The sequence below is a fragment of the Palaemon carinicauda genome, chromosome 39, assembly GCF_036898095.1.
Source record: "Palaemon carinicauda isolate YSFRI2023 chromosome 39, ASM3689809v2, whole genome shotgun sequence".
Lineage (NCBI taxonomy): Eukaryota > Metazoa > Arthropoda > Malacostraca > Decapoda > Palaemonidae > Palaemon > Palaemon carinicauda.
In genome coordinates this window covers 5,566,888-5,578,515 of record NC_090763.1, presented here as the reverse complement: position 1 = coordinate 5,578,515, position 11,628 = coordinate 5,566,888, and the positions used below count along the sequence as shown (strand labels likewise).

The 11,628-nt window shown below is 35.1% G+C and overlaps 1 protein-coding gene across 1 annotated transcript; it reads right to left on the bottom strand.

The window, feature by feature from the left end:
• Nucleotides 1-2,315: 2,315 nt before the first annotated feature.
• LOC137630934 (serine-rich adhesin for platelets-like) lies at nt 2,316-11,246 on the bottom strand. The gene is made up of 2 exons (XM_068362468.1): nt 11,208-11,246; nt 2,316-5,183 (listed from the first exon to the last, which is right to left on the bottom strand). Exons 1-2 carry the CDS (start codon nt 11,244-11,246, stop codon nt 2,625-2,627), a joined length of 2,598 nt encoding a protein of 865 aa, XP_068218569.1. The 3' UTR covers nt 2,316-2,624.
• Between the last annotated feature and the right edge of the window lie 382 nt (nt 11,247-11,628).

Below are 11,628 nucleotides of genomic sequence, written 5' to 3'. Positions count from 1 at the left end.
TAACCAGTTGCATTTACAATAATGCTTTTACAAGAAAGAATAGTAGTTTTTCTTCCTAAATTTAAACAGACTAATCTGGCATTTGGATCGAACTGCATTGATAAATCGGGTGAATATAACCTGGTGCTTTGGCCGGGAATACTAGTCTCCGGAAAGCCCAAGAATGAATCATTAAATAAAAGATGAAAGAAGCAGTAATTTGGAGGGAATCAAGTGGAAACGGTTGTAAAGCAGATGACCAAAAAGTGCGGGCTACCTTTTAAAGATTTAAAGGCCGCTCATGAATGGCAGAGGCAAGGGACATTGACATTGCCCTATCAAGTAGAACAATGCCGTTGAGACTATCTACCTTGTTTCTCTTCCTCTTGCTATGTTAACGTTTTAATAGTTTATATAGGAAATATTTATTTTAATGTTACTGTTCTTGAAAAATTGTATTTTTCCTTGTTTCCTTTTCTCACTGGGCTATTTTCTCTGTTGGAGCCCCTGGGCTTATAGCGTTCTGCTTTTCCAACTAGGGTTGTTGTTTAGCAAGTAATAATGATAATAATCAGCGCCCAAACCACCTCTCCACCCAAGCTAGGACCAAGGAGGACCACGCGATGGCTGCTGATGACTCGGCAGATAAAACTATAGGCTTCCCCAAACCTCCCATTCTTAACTCACAAGGATGGTGAGGTTACAATCACCAGTCAGGGTCGTTACCACTTAAGCCACCACACCCCTTTAAAATGACTGACCTTACCAAGTTCATGAAGGTCACTGTCCATTTCCCTACCCATTCTTTCACTTCATCAGTGCCAGTGCCCATGGTCGGTCGGTGTGACGCCAGATAGGTAATCAATTTAATCATTGCACCCGTCCGATTTTCAAGTTTTCTTTTATATTTCTTTTCATACTGAGTTTCATTTTGCTGACACTTTTGCGCTTTTACTCCGATTTTATGTCTCTTTTTTTTTTTAGCTTTTCCCTTTTACTCCTCTGGTTTCTTTGTTCGTTCTTATTTTAGAAAGAACATGATTATGTCAAATCCATCGTATTGTCGTTTAGCGTTCAGCTTTACTTTAATACGATTTGAATTTTTCTTCATTTACAATGAAGAAACCACATTATTTAAACACAAGCTCTTATGAACCTAACTTAAAAAACTTTTTTTTTTTGGGGGGGGGGGGCTTTTCCCATTTATTCCTCCTGTTTCTTTATTCATTCTTATCTTAGAAAGAACATAATTACGTCAAATCCATCTTAAGGTCCTTTACCGTTCAACTTTTTTTTTATTACCATTTAAATTTTTCTTCTCTCACAACGAAAAAAAAAAACCCTTTAACTAAACACTTTTTCATATGAATATTAATTAAACTGCAAAAATTGACTTAAAAATATCAACTTGTTTTTACAGTATAATAAATACTTTATTGAACATTCCATGTTAAACTTAAAAACACCAACTTTTTTTTTTACAAAACAATAAATACTTTATTAAACATCTCCTGTTAGAAAATATATTTCAAATAACAAATCACAGGGAAAGTTAACGACCAATCTAAAAAGAAAAAATCTCGAGACAAGTACAAAGGCATGATTAGAGGTAAGATAAACGATATCTTGTTTCTCTTTGGGTGCATGATTTCATGCGTTTCAAGTCTTTGCATTTCTTTCCATAAAAAGGGGTCGCCTTACAAACCAGCACGTTTAGAAGAATATGCGAAACATTTCACTCCAGTAGTGCTGCTACGAAGAAGACCTAACTCAATTGCTTGTAAAGTAGGTGAAAAGTATCGTAAGTCGGTCGTAAGGGGGTGATAAGTAACTTTATGAGTGCAGTTCAAATACCTCTGAATAAGTTTAGATTTGTGGGTTTTTTACAGCCTCGATGTGTTTTCTCTTTTTTTTAAAGTTATCTAGAAGGTATACTTAAAGTCCTTTATATGTGCAAGAATAAAGACCAAATTATTTATTTTTTAGGAGTAATTTAAGTTGAAGAAAACGTAGAATATATTTTAGTATTAGGCCATCTCTCACTTCTGTCAACGTAAATAAAACTTACTACTGTACTGTGGTTGTGGTGGCCGACGCGGTAACGGCCCTGACTGGTGACTGGGGTTCGAGTACCGCTCAAACTCGTTAGTTCATTTGGTCGCTGCAACCTCACTTGTGAGCAAAGGATGTGGGGTTTGGGAGAGCCTATAGGTGTATCGGCTGAGTCATCGGCAGCTATTGCCTGGCCCTCCTTGGTCCTAGCTTGGATGGAGAGGGGGCTTGGGCGCAGATCATATGTATATATGGTCGGTCTCTAGGGCATTGTGCTGCTTGATAGGGCAATGTCACTGTCCCTTGCTTCTGACATTCATAAGCGAAAGAATAAAGAATGAATTAAGGATCATTTCTTTATGCATACATATGAATACACAATGTTTTCAGAATTCGGAAAGTTCATTAGCAACATTCGCAACATGCTTCAATGCTTATGCCTATGCTTTGAAACTTTATTGCTAAGCATCTTGTCTAAGAACATATAAGAGGGAAAGTGGTTGTTACTTCTAGTTTCTTGCATTACAGAAAGATGACCAGTATTTCGGAAAGGCATGAGAATGGAAATTCCTAAATTCAAAGTTATTTATATTTCATTGTATTTCGCTATGATAAAGGTTGACGCCCTCGTTCCTAGGAAGTGATATACCATCAAAATTACTATTTCCCCTGGGACTGTGGTCAATGTTACCACCAAGGATAAAACTAGAACTGCCTGAAGTAAGGATATCAGTGGGGTCATTAATGATACCACCATGATTCCTCACATCAAATCCAGTATCAGATATCTCATCAGTCGCCTCATGAGTGTGACTCTCACCTTTATAGGACATATCACTATTACTTCCAAAGTCCGTACCTCTTTGACCTTCATTCGTCGTTATAACTGTCCCCTCTATGGGAATGGCTGAGCTCAAAGCTCTCTCCAAGTCCAATCCATCTGGGAGAGCTGGTATCTGTCCATCATTATAGTTCAAGAAGTAAACTTCGGGCCTATGATGTGGAGATGGAGCTACTTCGATTAATCTTTGGTTCTGACTTCGAGATTTTCCTCCAATGATATATATGGTATCTTTCCTCAGAGGAGGAGGGACTATGATTGGATCCATTCTTTTGTTCGTTTCTGCAGAGCGTATGAAAATTGTGTTTTCCTCCACCTTTGGAGGAGGAATTTCTTGTTTGGAAAAAGCTCCAGGCGCTGGCTTTGGTGCATCAATAACAAAGATTCTGCGTGAAATTTCAGGAGTAGCGCATTTGCCATCCACGTGTCGAATTTGATCGTTTGGACAACCTTGGTTTATGTGGCCAAAGTCGTCGAAACCTTGAAAGGGTTGACTTAGAGAATCTTGGTTGCTGGATGTGACAGCTACATCTACCGTAGGAGAAGTTCCGTAATCACCATTTGAAAAGAGGTCGGTATTGAAGGACGGTGGATTTGAGCTACTAAAGGAGACCTGACCGACGTTTTCGTCAGCTCTTGTCTGCTCAAACTGTTCATTATTTTCAGTTCCTTGACCATAGCTTCCCAACTGACCGTCGGAAGAGGAATGTTCATGGTCATTAAAAGATTTTGATTCAGAGGCAATTGAATTGATAATGGGTTTTGATTGAGGGAGATACTCTTCCTGCCCTAAATGTAAATTCAAAGGACCTGAGCTACCAGAAATAAAAGAATGATCGAATTTGTCAGAAGATTCGGGATTAAGAACGACAAACTGCTGGTCAGGAGATGATACAGTGATTAAATCTTGTTCATGATTAGTCAAGGGTTCTGAAAACTCTGAACGATGGAATAATAATTGATGATCAGGGAGTGAGGCTGAAAAATGTTCAGAATTCCTGTCACCAGATTCTAAAGAAGGAACCACAAATATCTGATCAAGGGACAAGGTTGCAGAAGATTCTGAATCTACGTGTCCTTCTTGGGAGGATTTGAAGAATGATTCAGAATCTGTCGAGTCTTGCGATTGCGATAGTATTATGTGTGATGTAAGAGTATCTTGATTATGAAATGGAACCGCAAACAAGTGAGAATCTGCGTTGACAGTGTCTTGTGATGATTCCTGATGAGATATAGAAAACTGCTGACCATTGGGTGATGTAGAAAAAGATTCCGAATCTGTATGATGTTGTGGTTCTGAAAATACGATAAGAGAGGAATGAATATTTTGATCAGGAGATGGTACACTAAACAATTGAGCATCTGTGTCACCATTCTCTTGTGGAGATTCTAAATGAGTGACAGGAAACTGTTGGTCATGAGATGATGTAAAGAAAGATTCCGAATTTGTTTGATCATGAGGTTGGGATAGTGTTATATGAGAGGGTGGAATCTCTTGATTATGTGATGAAACTACAAAAGGGAGCTCTAAATGAGAATTAATGAAATGTTGATCTGGGGATGATGTACCAATAGATTCAAAATCCTGTTGATCTTGTTGCTGCAAAAACTCTAAATGGGAAATAGTAGGTTGTTGATTATGAGAAGAGACTGGAAAAGATAATAAGGAAGATTCTAATGAGGAGTCAATGAACTGGTTATCATTAGATGAAGTAACAGATGATTCTTGGTTTGGAAGATCATCCTCTGAGGATTCTATTTGAGAGACTAGGAGCCTATGATCAAAGGACTGAGTACCAAAAGACTCACTACCTGATTGGTCAAATGGTTGTAAAGTTTTTAAATTAGATAAAAGGAAACCTTGATCTCTGGACAAAGTTTCCTGGCCATTGTTGTGGACATTTTCGGCAGAAATTGATGTTTCTGGGGTAACCAAAGGTGCCTCCCCGCGTAGATCTGGTTTTACAAAGAAGTCTTCATTGGGTAGAGTAAACTGTAACTCTGAGAAAAAATCCTTATCAGTGAAGTCTTCAAACTGATTCTCTGAAGAGTGTTGGGTGTCATCGGAAATATCCGAACTTAAAGTAAGTGACCTGTCGGAAGCATCGAAGTCATTTTGACTAGAAAGTACATTCTTGAGGGCGCTGGTCAACAACCGAATTGAGATTTGCTCAGGCACATTTTTGGAAGTGTGTGGTTGTCGGGTTGATGGAAACTCTGAGGAAATCCCGCTCAAATGATCTCCTGTGTCAGCTTGAAGATGACCCGGTAGCTTGGCTGCTCTCGCTAAGACGAAACCACACACAAGAATCTGCAAGTGACCAAGATACGAAAATATTCAATGCTTTACGAAAAGGAAAAAAAATAAAAGCATAGTATTCCTAATGTCCTGCTTTAATTATTTTCGAGTATTTTATTAAAAAAGACTTGCCGGTACACCTAGCTCTATATGCTTCTAGGCAAAATATTCAGAACATTAGATAGAAAGTAAACAGGCCTATGAAATGGCTTAAATTCTAGGAAATTTTGAACAATATAATTTTCAAAAAACCCATTAGACCAGATTGATAGTTTTCCCTAATTATATCGTAACATTACTAGCCACTGATGATTTTTACCTAAAATGGAAAAATAGGATGCAATATATACCAAATGCAAATAAAAAAGGGCATTTGCCTTTCTTATAAAATCAAAACAATTTTGAAATTTAAAAAACAAAAATCTGATAATCTAAAAAAAAAAAAAAAACATGAAAATTGATTTTAGATAAACTGTACTTGGCTTAATAAATAAAGTTTTCCTTTGATATAACATACTGTAAAGAAGATAGTCCTCTCCATATGACGAGTTGAAGGTGAACTGACAATACTTCAAGTTTGATGATTAGCATCAGTTAATTGAAAACTGTTTTCAACAATTGACGAGTCGTAGACACGCTTTAGGTCAGGATGTCCTCCTCATCTGAAGATAATTCCTATAATAAAATATACTTTATAGCAGATATTGTTTAGATAATGTATTAGTATATTATACAAGCGTTTTACGAATAGTTTATTTCCCCTTTGGTATAATAAAGTATACTTTGTATGTAAAATTGTCAGTAAGCTGATTGGTATTTAAAGTTGAATTCAGCCGTCTAAAATAGAGAATATTACTTTAGCCCGGATGCTGAAATGTTAATTTGAGTAGTGTTTTTTTAAAGCAAATCCTAAAATGCTAATTTGGATTGTATTATTCTAATTTAAATGAAGAAAGTTCATATTGGTAAATGTACTGTAATATAATCTATGAAACCAAAATAAAGATGTTTTAATTTTATATTGATACGGATGATATTATATTTGACACCCAACACCGTTGTAAAACTAAAAATGGTACAAAATAAAAAAAAAAAAAAAAATAAGATATGTACTCATGTGCAAAGGTTTGTAAAAATAAATATGCCTGAACCCCTGTTACAAAATTAGTAAAATGAAAAATATAATCAAAATTACATTTAAAAATAAAAATTTTCATTTTCCCTAAAGACATCCATAATTCGTCTGTGATCTTCAAGTTTCTCTCAAACAAATAAACGAGATTGAAAAATGAACAGCAATAAAATACATTAAGATCTGTTGAACTATGATAAAATCCCATATATAATAAAGAGCAAGTGTCCGACTATAAATATAAATATTCCTGACACGTTCATGGGGAGAGTGAGTAGCCATACTTTGGTGAGAGGGGTTACCCCGAAAGGTGAGTCAGAAACCACACTCTCCCACAAATTGCCGAACCAGCGGGTTATAGTCAGGAAATGGGGAGAAGCTAGAAAGGTTGAATCTGCGCACGCGCGAGCATGTGTTTGTACAAGTGTGCATATCTAAATATTTATACGCCATTTTGACAGGTCGCGTACACTAGCATCCAAATAGTCTAACAGTTCCTTCAGTGAGCAACAGAGGAAGTAATCATCATCAGTCGTGTGATTTTGAGGTTCAGCTCGGGAATTGATAAAGCGTAGGAGGATATGTGTGTGACCCGTCATCACCTTGACCGCGATCCCGGGTCATGACCTGGCAAATACGCAGCTTATGTCATCGTGACCTGTACAGGGGAGTATTGTTCACAGACTGCAGCAGTATGCCTTTGTATCGTCGGCTGCCTATGTAAATTTGATTTTGAAAATTAAGAAATTCATTTAGATAAATATTGTTAGAGATATCATAATTAGGAGAGAGAGAGAGAGAGAGAGAGAGAGAGAGAGAGAGAGAGAGAGAGAGAGAGAGAGAGAGAGAGAGAGAGACCTTTTTCTTTTATAATCGTTATAGAATCTCAAAAAGAAGAGAGAGAGATCTTTTTCTATTATAACCGTCATAGAATCTCAAAAAGAAGAGAGAGAGAGAGAGAGAGAGAGAGAGAGAGAGAGAGAGAGAGAGAGAGAGAGGTGAATGAAAAGTAATAATAAATACATTCAAAAATTAAAAAATAACAAAATTACCAAAATGAATAAATGATTTGAAAATCAAAAAAATTAAAATAATTTCACTTAAAAAATGTAATCCTCCTTTATTTTAATTTCATAACCTTACCCGTTTAAAAGAAGTAAGCAAACTTGTCCCTTTGTAATGTATTGATATACGTCATCAGAGAAAGGGTTTTGACCTTCATTAAATGCTAATTCTTATGTACACAAAAAAAATTCACAATTCGCTGTTTGTCGTTAATCAAAATAGCTATTTACAGAATCCTCAATTCCAAGTTGAAGAAAGCTTATACCGTAAAAGGTAGTTTTATTATCCTAAGGCGTCAGCGACATTTTTCTTCTTTTAGACATACTCTTTTTTGCCAACTTCTTTAAATGAATACAATGAACCTTGGAGGCTTTGAATACATTACTAAACTTTAGAAGATATTGGTAGAGGGCCATAAAAGAGAGAATAGTGAAAGGATAAAAAAAGAGGGGCAGACTCAACACCACATTTGACAATGGTTGTCTGGGTGTCTAGGTGTCATAAAATTTATATATGCAATTACATTTTACAAACAGTTTAGGTAATACAAACATCCCTCATATTAACTGTATTTTCCAATCAGCACCAGTGACCTCGGCAGTTGTAACGCTAGAAATACTTCAATAAATCGGACAAACTTTTTCCACAAGTTGCTAGATTTTTGGTAGCTTGATTTCGCGTTTACTCCATAAAATAAATATAATTCTCATCAAATTTAAAGATTAGAGGCCGTTCATGAATGGCAAAGTCAAGGGACAGTGGCATTCCTCTAGCTAATAGGACAATCCATAGAGAGTGGCCATATATAAATATGATCAGCACCTAAGCCCCCTCTCCATCCAAGCTAGGAGCAGGGAAAGCTAGTCAGTGGTTACTAATGACCTATAGGCTCCCCAAACGCCCCATCCTTAGCTATCAAGGAGGATGAGGTTGCAGACACTACAAGATGGGGACTTGAACTCAAGTCCGGCAGATAGCCAGGGAGGGACGTTTCCAATAGGTAACCACAACAACTTCAGATATAATTCTGTTGCTTCAAAGCTAAAATCAATATCTGCTCTTTGGACGTGTTTTGCATAATGCTCTAAGCTTGTCCTTAAAAGATAATTATGCGTCATGAATTATACGTTCTAATGACGAGACTAAATTGAGATTCCTCGCCCATTAACAGGCATCATTACAGTTCGGATAAAACTAAGAAAGGGAAATGCAATTTAAAAGCGATTTTTTTTTTTTGCTTGTTTAACATCATAGTGCATCATCAATTGTAATAATAGTTTCATAACTGAAATTAGATTTTAATGTTAATATCTGATTCCCAATATGTTTCAATTCTTTCACGGTTTTGAATATTCAATGTAATGGCACTCTTTGATATTAAACATTATAGAAAGCAAGTAGTTTTACCTGTCTGTCAAATAAAAAAAACTGTATGTCACTGTGTGTGTGTGAGAGAGAGAGAGAGAGAGAGAGAGAGAGAGAGAGAGAGAGAGAGAGAGAGAGAGAGAGAGAGAGAGAGAGAATGTCTATTTAAAGTGCCGTTAGTCAATAAGGGAGCATTGAAGATTCCTTTATTTTGTAATAGAAAACTCCTCCCACATCTCCTCCTCTTCCTTTCCCTGCTCCTCCTTCTCCCCCACCATTTCGTCACCATCCTCCTTATTCTTCAATGAAATCTTCCCAACTCCTTCTATGAAGAGACACACCTTTATAAGTAACCTTGAGAACCAAAACTTTCGAGACGAAAAAGAAAGAAAAAAAAAAGACAAGGAACGTAACGTAAAATAGCATTAACCAAAACAAAGATTTTATGTACTTTTTTACTTATGTCTTTCACAAATTCAATGAACATAGTAAGAAACTAAACAATTATCGAAATTTAGTAAACAATGATGAAAAAATCTCACGATTTTATCCCTGGGAAAAAAATGTTCACAATGGCTGATATTGAAATAACGTTCGTTTTCCGTTGACTCTTAACCCTTTCTAGCCAAACATAACCTTGATAAAGGTGTTGCCATACTGAACAATATGGACGGGTGGGGATGGAAGTCGGAGGTGGGGGTGGGGTGGGCACTGCTTATAGTTGTATCTCTGTTCATACCTTAGTCAAACTGCATTATAATAATGATAATAATAATAATAATAATAATAATAATAATAATAATAATAATAATAATAATAATAATAATAATAATAATAATCTATTTAACATAAAACGTATCGTTTAGGTGTTGCTTTTATAGCATATGATAATAATAATAAAAATAATAATAATAATAATAATAATAATAATAATAATAATAGTAATAATAATAATAATCTGTTTAACATAAATCGTATCGTTTAGGTGTTACTTTTATAGCATATGATGATAATAATAATAATAATAATAATAATAATAATAATAATAATAATAATAATTATAATAATAATGATAATAATAATAATAATAATTTATTTAACATAAAACGTATCGTTTAGGTGTTACTTTTATAGCATATGATAATAATAATAAAAATAATAATAATAATAATAATAATAATAATAGTAATAATCTATTTAACATAAAACGTATCCTTTAGGTGTTACTTTTATAGCATTTAAGTGAAAAATACCTAGTTATAACTGAAATAGGAGAAACCATTTCAACATGTAAACTTCATAAGAATTGTGATATGAATTTAATACACTTTCTTGATAGGTCATGTTATTTTCTTTACATAAAGTATTCCCAGCTTAACGCCTTAAAGTAATAAACCATTTAAAATTCCAACGTCCGAATTTTCCAAATTAACACTGAATTACGACAAAGAAAAAAGCATCTAAGATCAAAGCATATATTTTCTATTTTACATCAGAAGTTGAATAAACCTTGCAGCATTAAAATGCACGGTAGAAATCAAGATTTGAATTACAAGAAAGAGGCAATTTAACATTGGATATGTTTTTTTTTTTTTTTTTTTTTTTTTCTCTCTTTGTTTGGGGGGGGGGGGGAATTTCAACACAAGGAAAAAAAAGTAAATAAAAATCGTGACAATAAATAAGTATCACGGATTTCATTCTTAGATGTACAGTTGAACCACATTCTAGACCATTCTTAGTGGGATGTTTAGTCCACACTCGAAATGTCAGAACCTTACATCAAATTTATATATATCTAGATTTAAAAAAAACGTAAATTTGATCATTGAGGAAACTAGAACATTGAAATATTTATTATCCTTCATATCCTTCATATTTCCAAGATCGACAACTAACATAAGCCATTTAAATTTTCAGGATAAAATCTTAAGAATTTAACGCTTAAACAATGAAAACCATTAGCATTCGAACACCAGGAATTACCGATTTAGCAATAGAACATATTAATAAAAGCATTTACTTATTACTAAGGGTGAAACGATAAAACACACCATTCAAATGATATAACCCATTTAACACCGAGACAACAAATAAACAAAATCCATTGATATAGCATTTTAACACTCTTAGACCACAGCAAAAGAACGACTTCCCTGTCAGCAATTTTAACACGCAACATGTTTAACAGTCAAAATTCACTATTGAAAACTAATTAATTAATTAAGTTACTAATAGCAAATTTGCATTTCAATAAGGATGCAACAAAAGATCTAAATCTATCAAACCAATAATTGAAATAATAATGAGAATATAATTAAGAATCAATCATATAAATCACGTGATAAAAAAAAAAGTTAAGAAGCTCAGGAACTCACCAAAATCCTCATGGCTGAGAGAGGCAGAAGGATTCGATTGACGTCCCCTCCACCTAGAAGGAACCCTTATATATATCTCCATCGGGTCCTTCCCTTTACCTTGAAGGCGGGGTGAAGACGACGCCTCTCGGTCCTCATTATTTTTATTTCCATTTCCTTTTTTTATTATCTTCACTTTCTCTCCTACGACCTCTTCACCCTTTCCCATCCGTCTGTACGTCCTTCACCCTGCCTCTGGGAAACGTTGAGCATCAGTGCTATGAACCGCGGATGGATTCTTGTGGATTATTTTGATTGTTAGTCAGTGGTGGCATATGAAAGTCGTTGATGTTGTTTCAGATTGCTTAGCCCTTACGGCCAGGCACGGGCTCTTGCACACTTGCAGCCCGTAGTTGTATTTTAGGTTTGTATGTGGTGTGAGATATGGGATCATCTGCAACTTTTATTTGTTGGTGGTTTGGGATGTTAATGGTGACATATGAATATTAAGTCGTAATTAATTTTGTTTCAGATTGCCAGG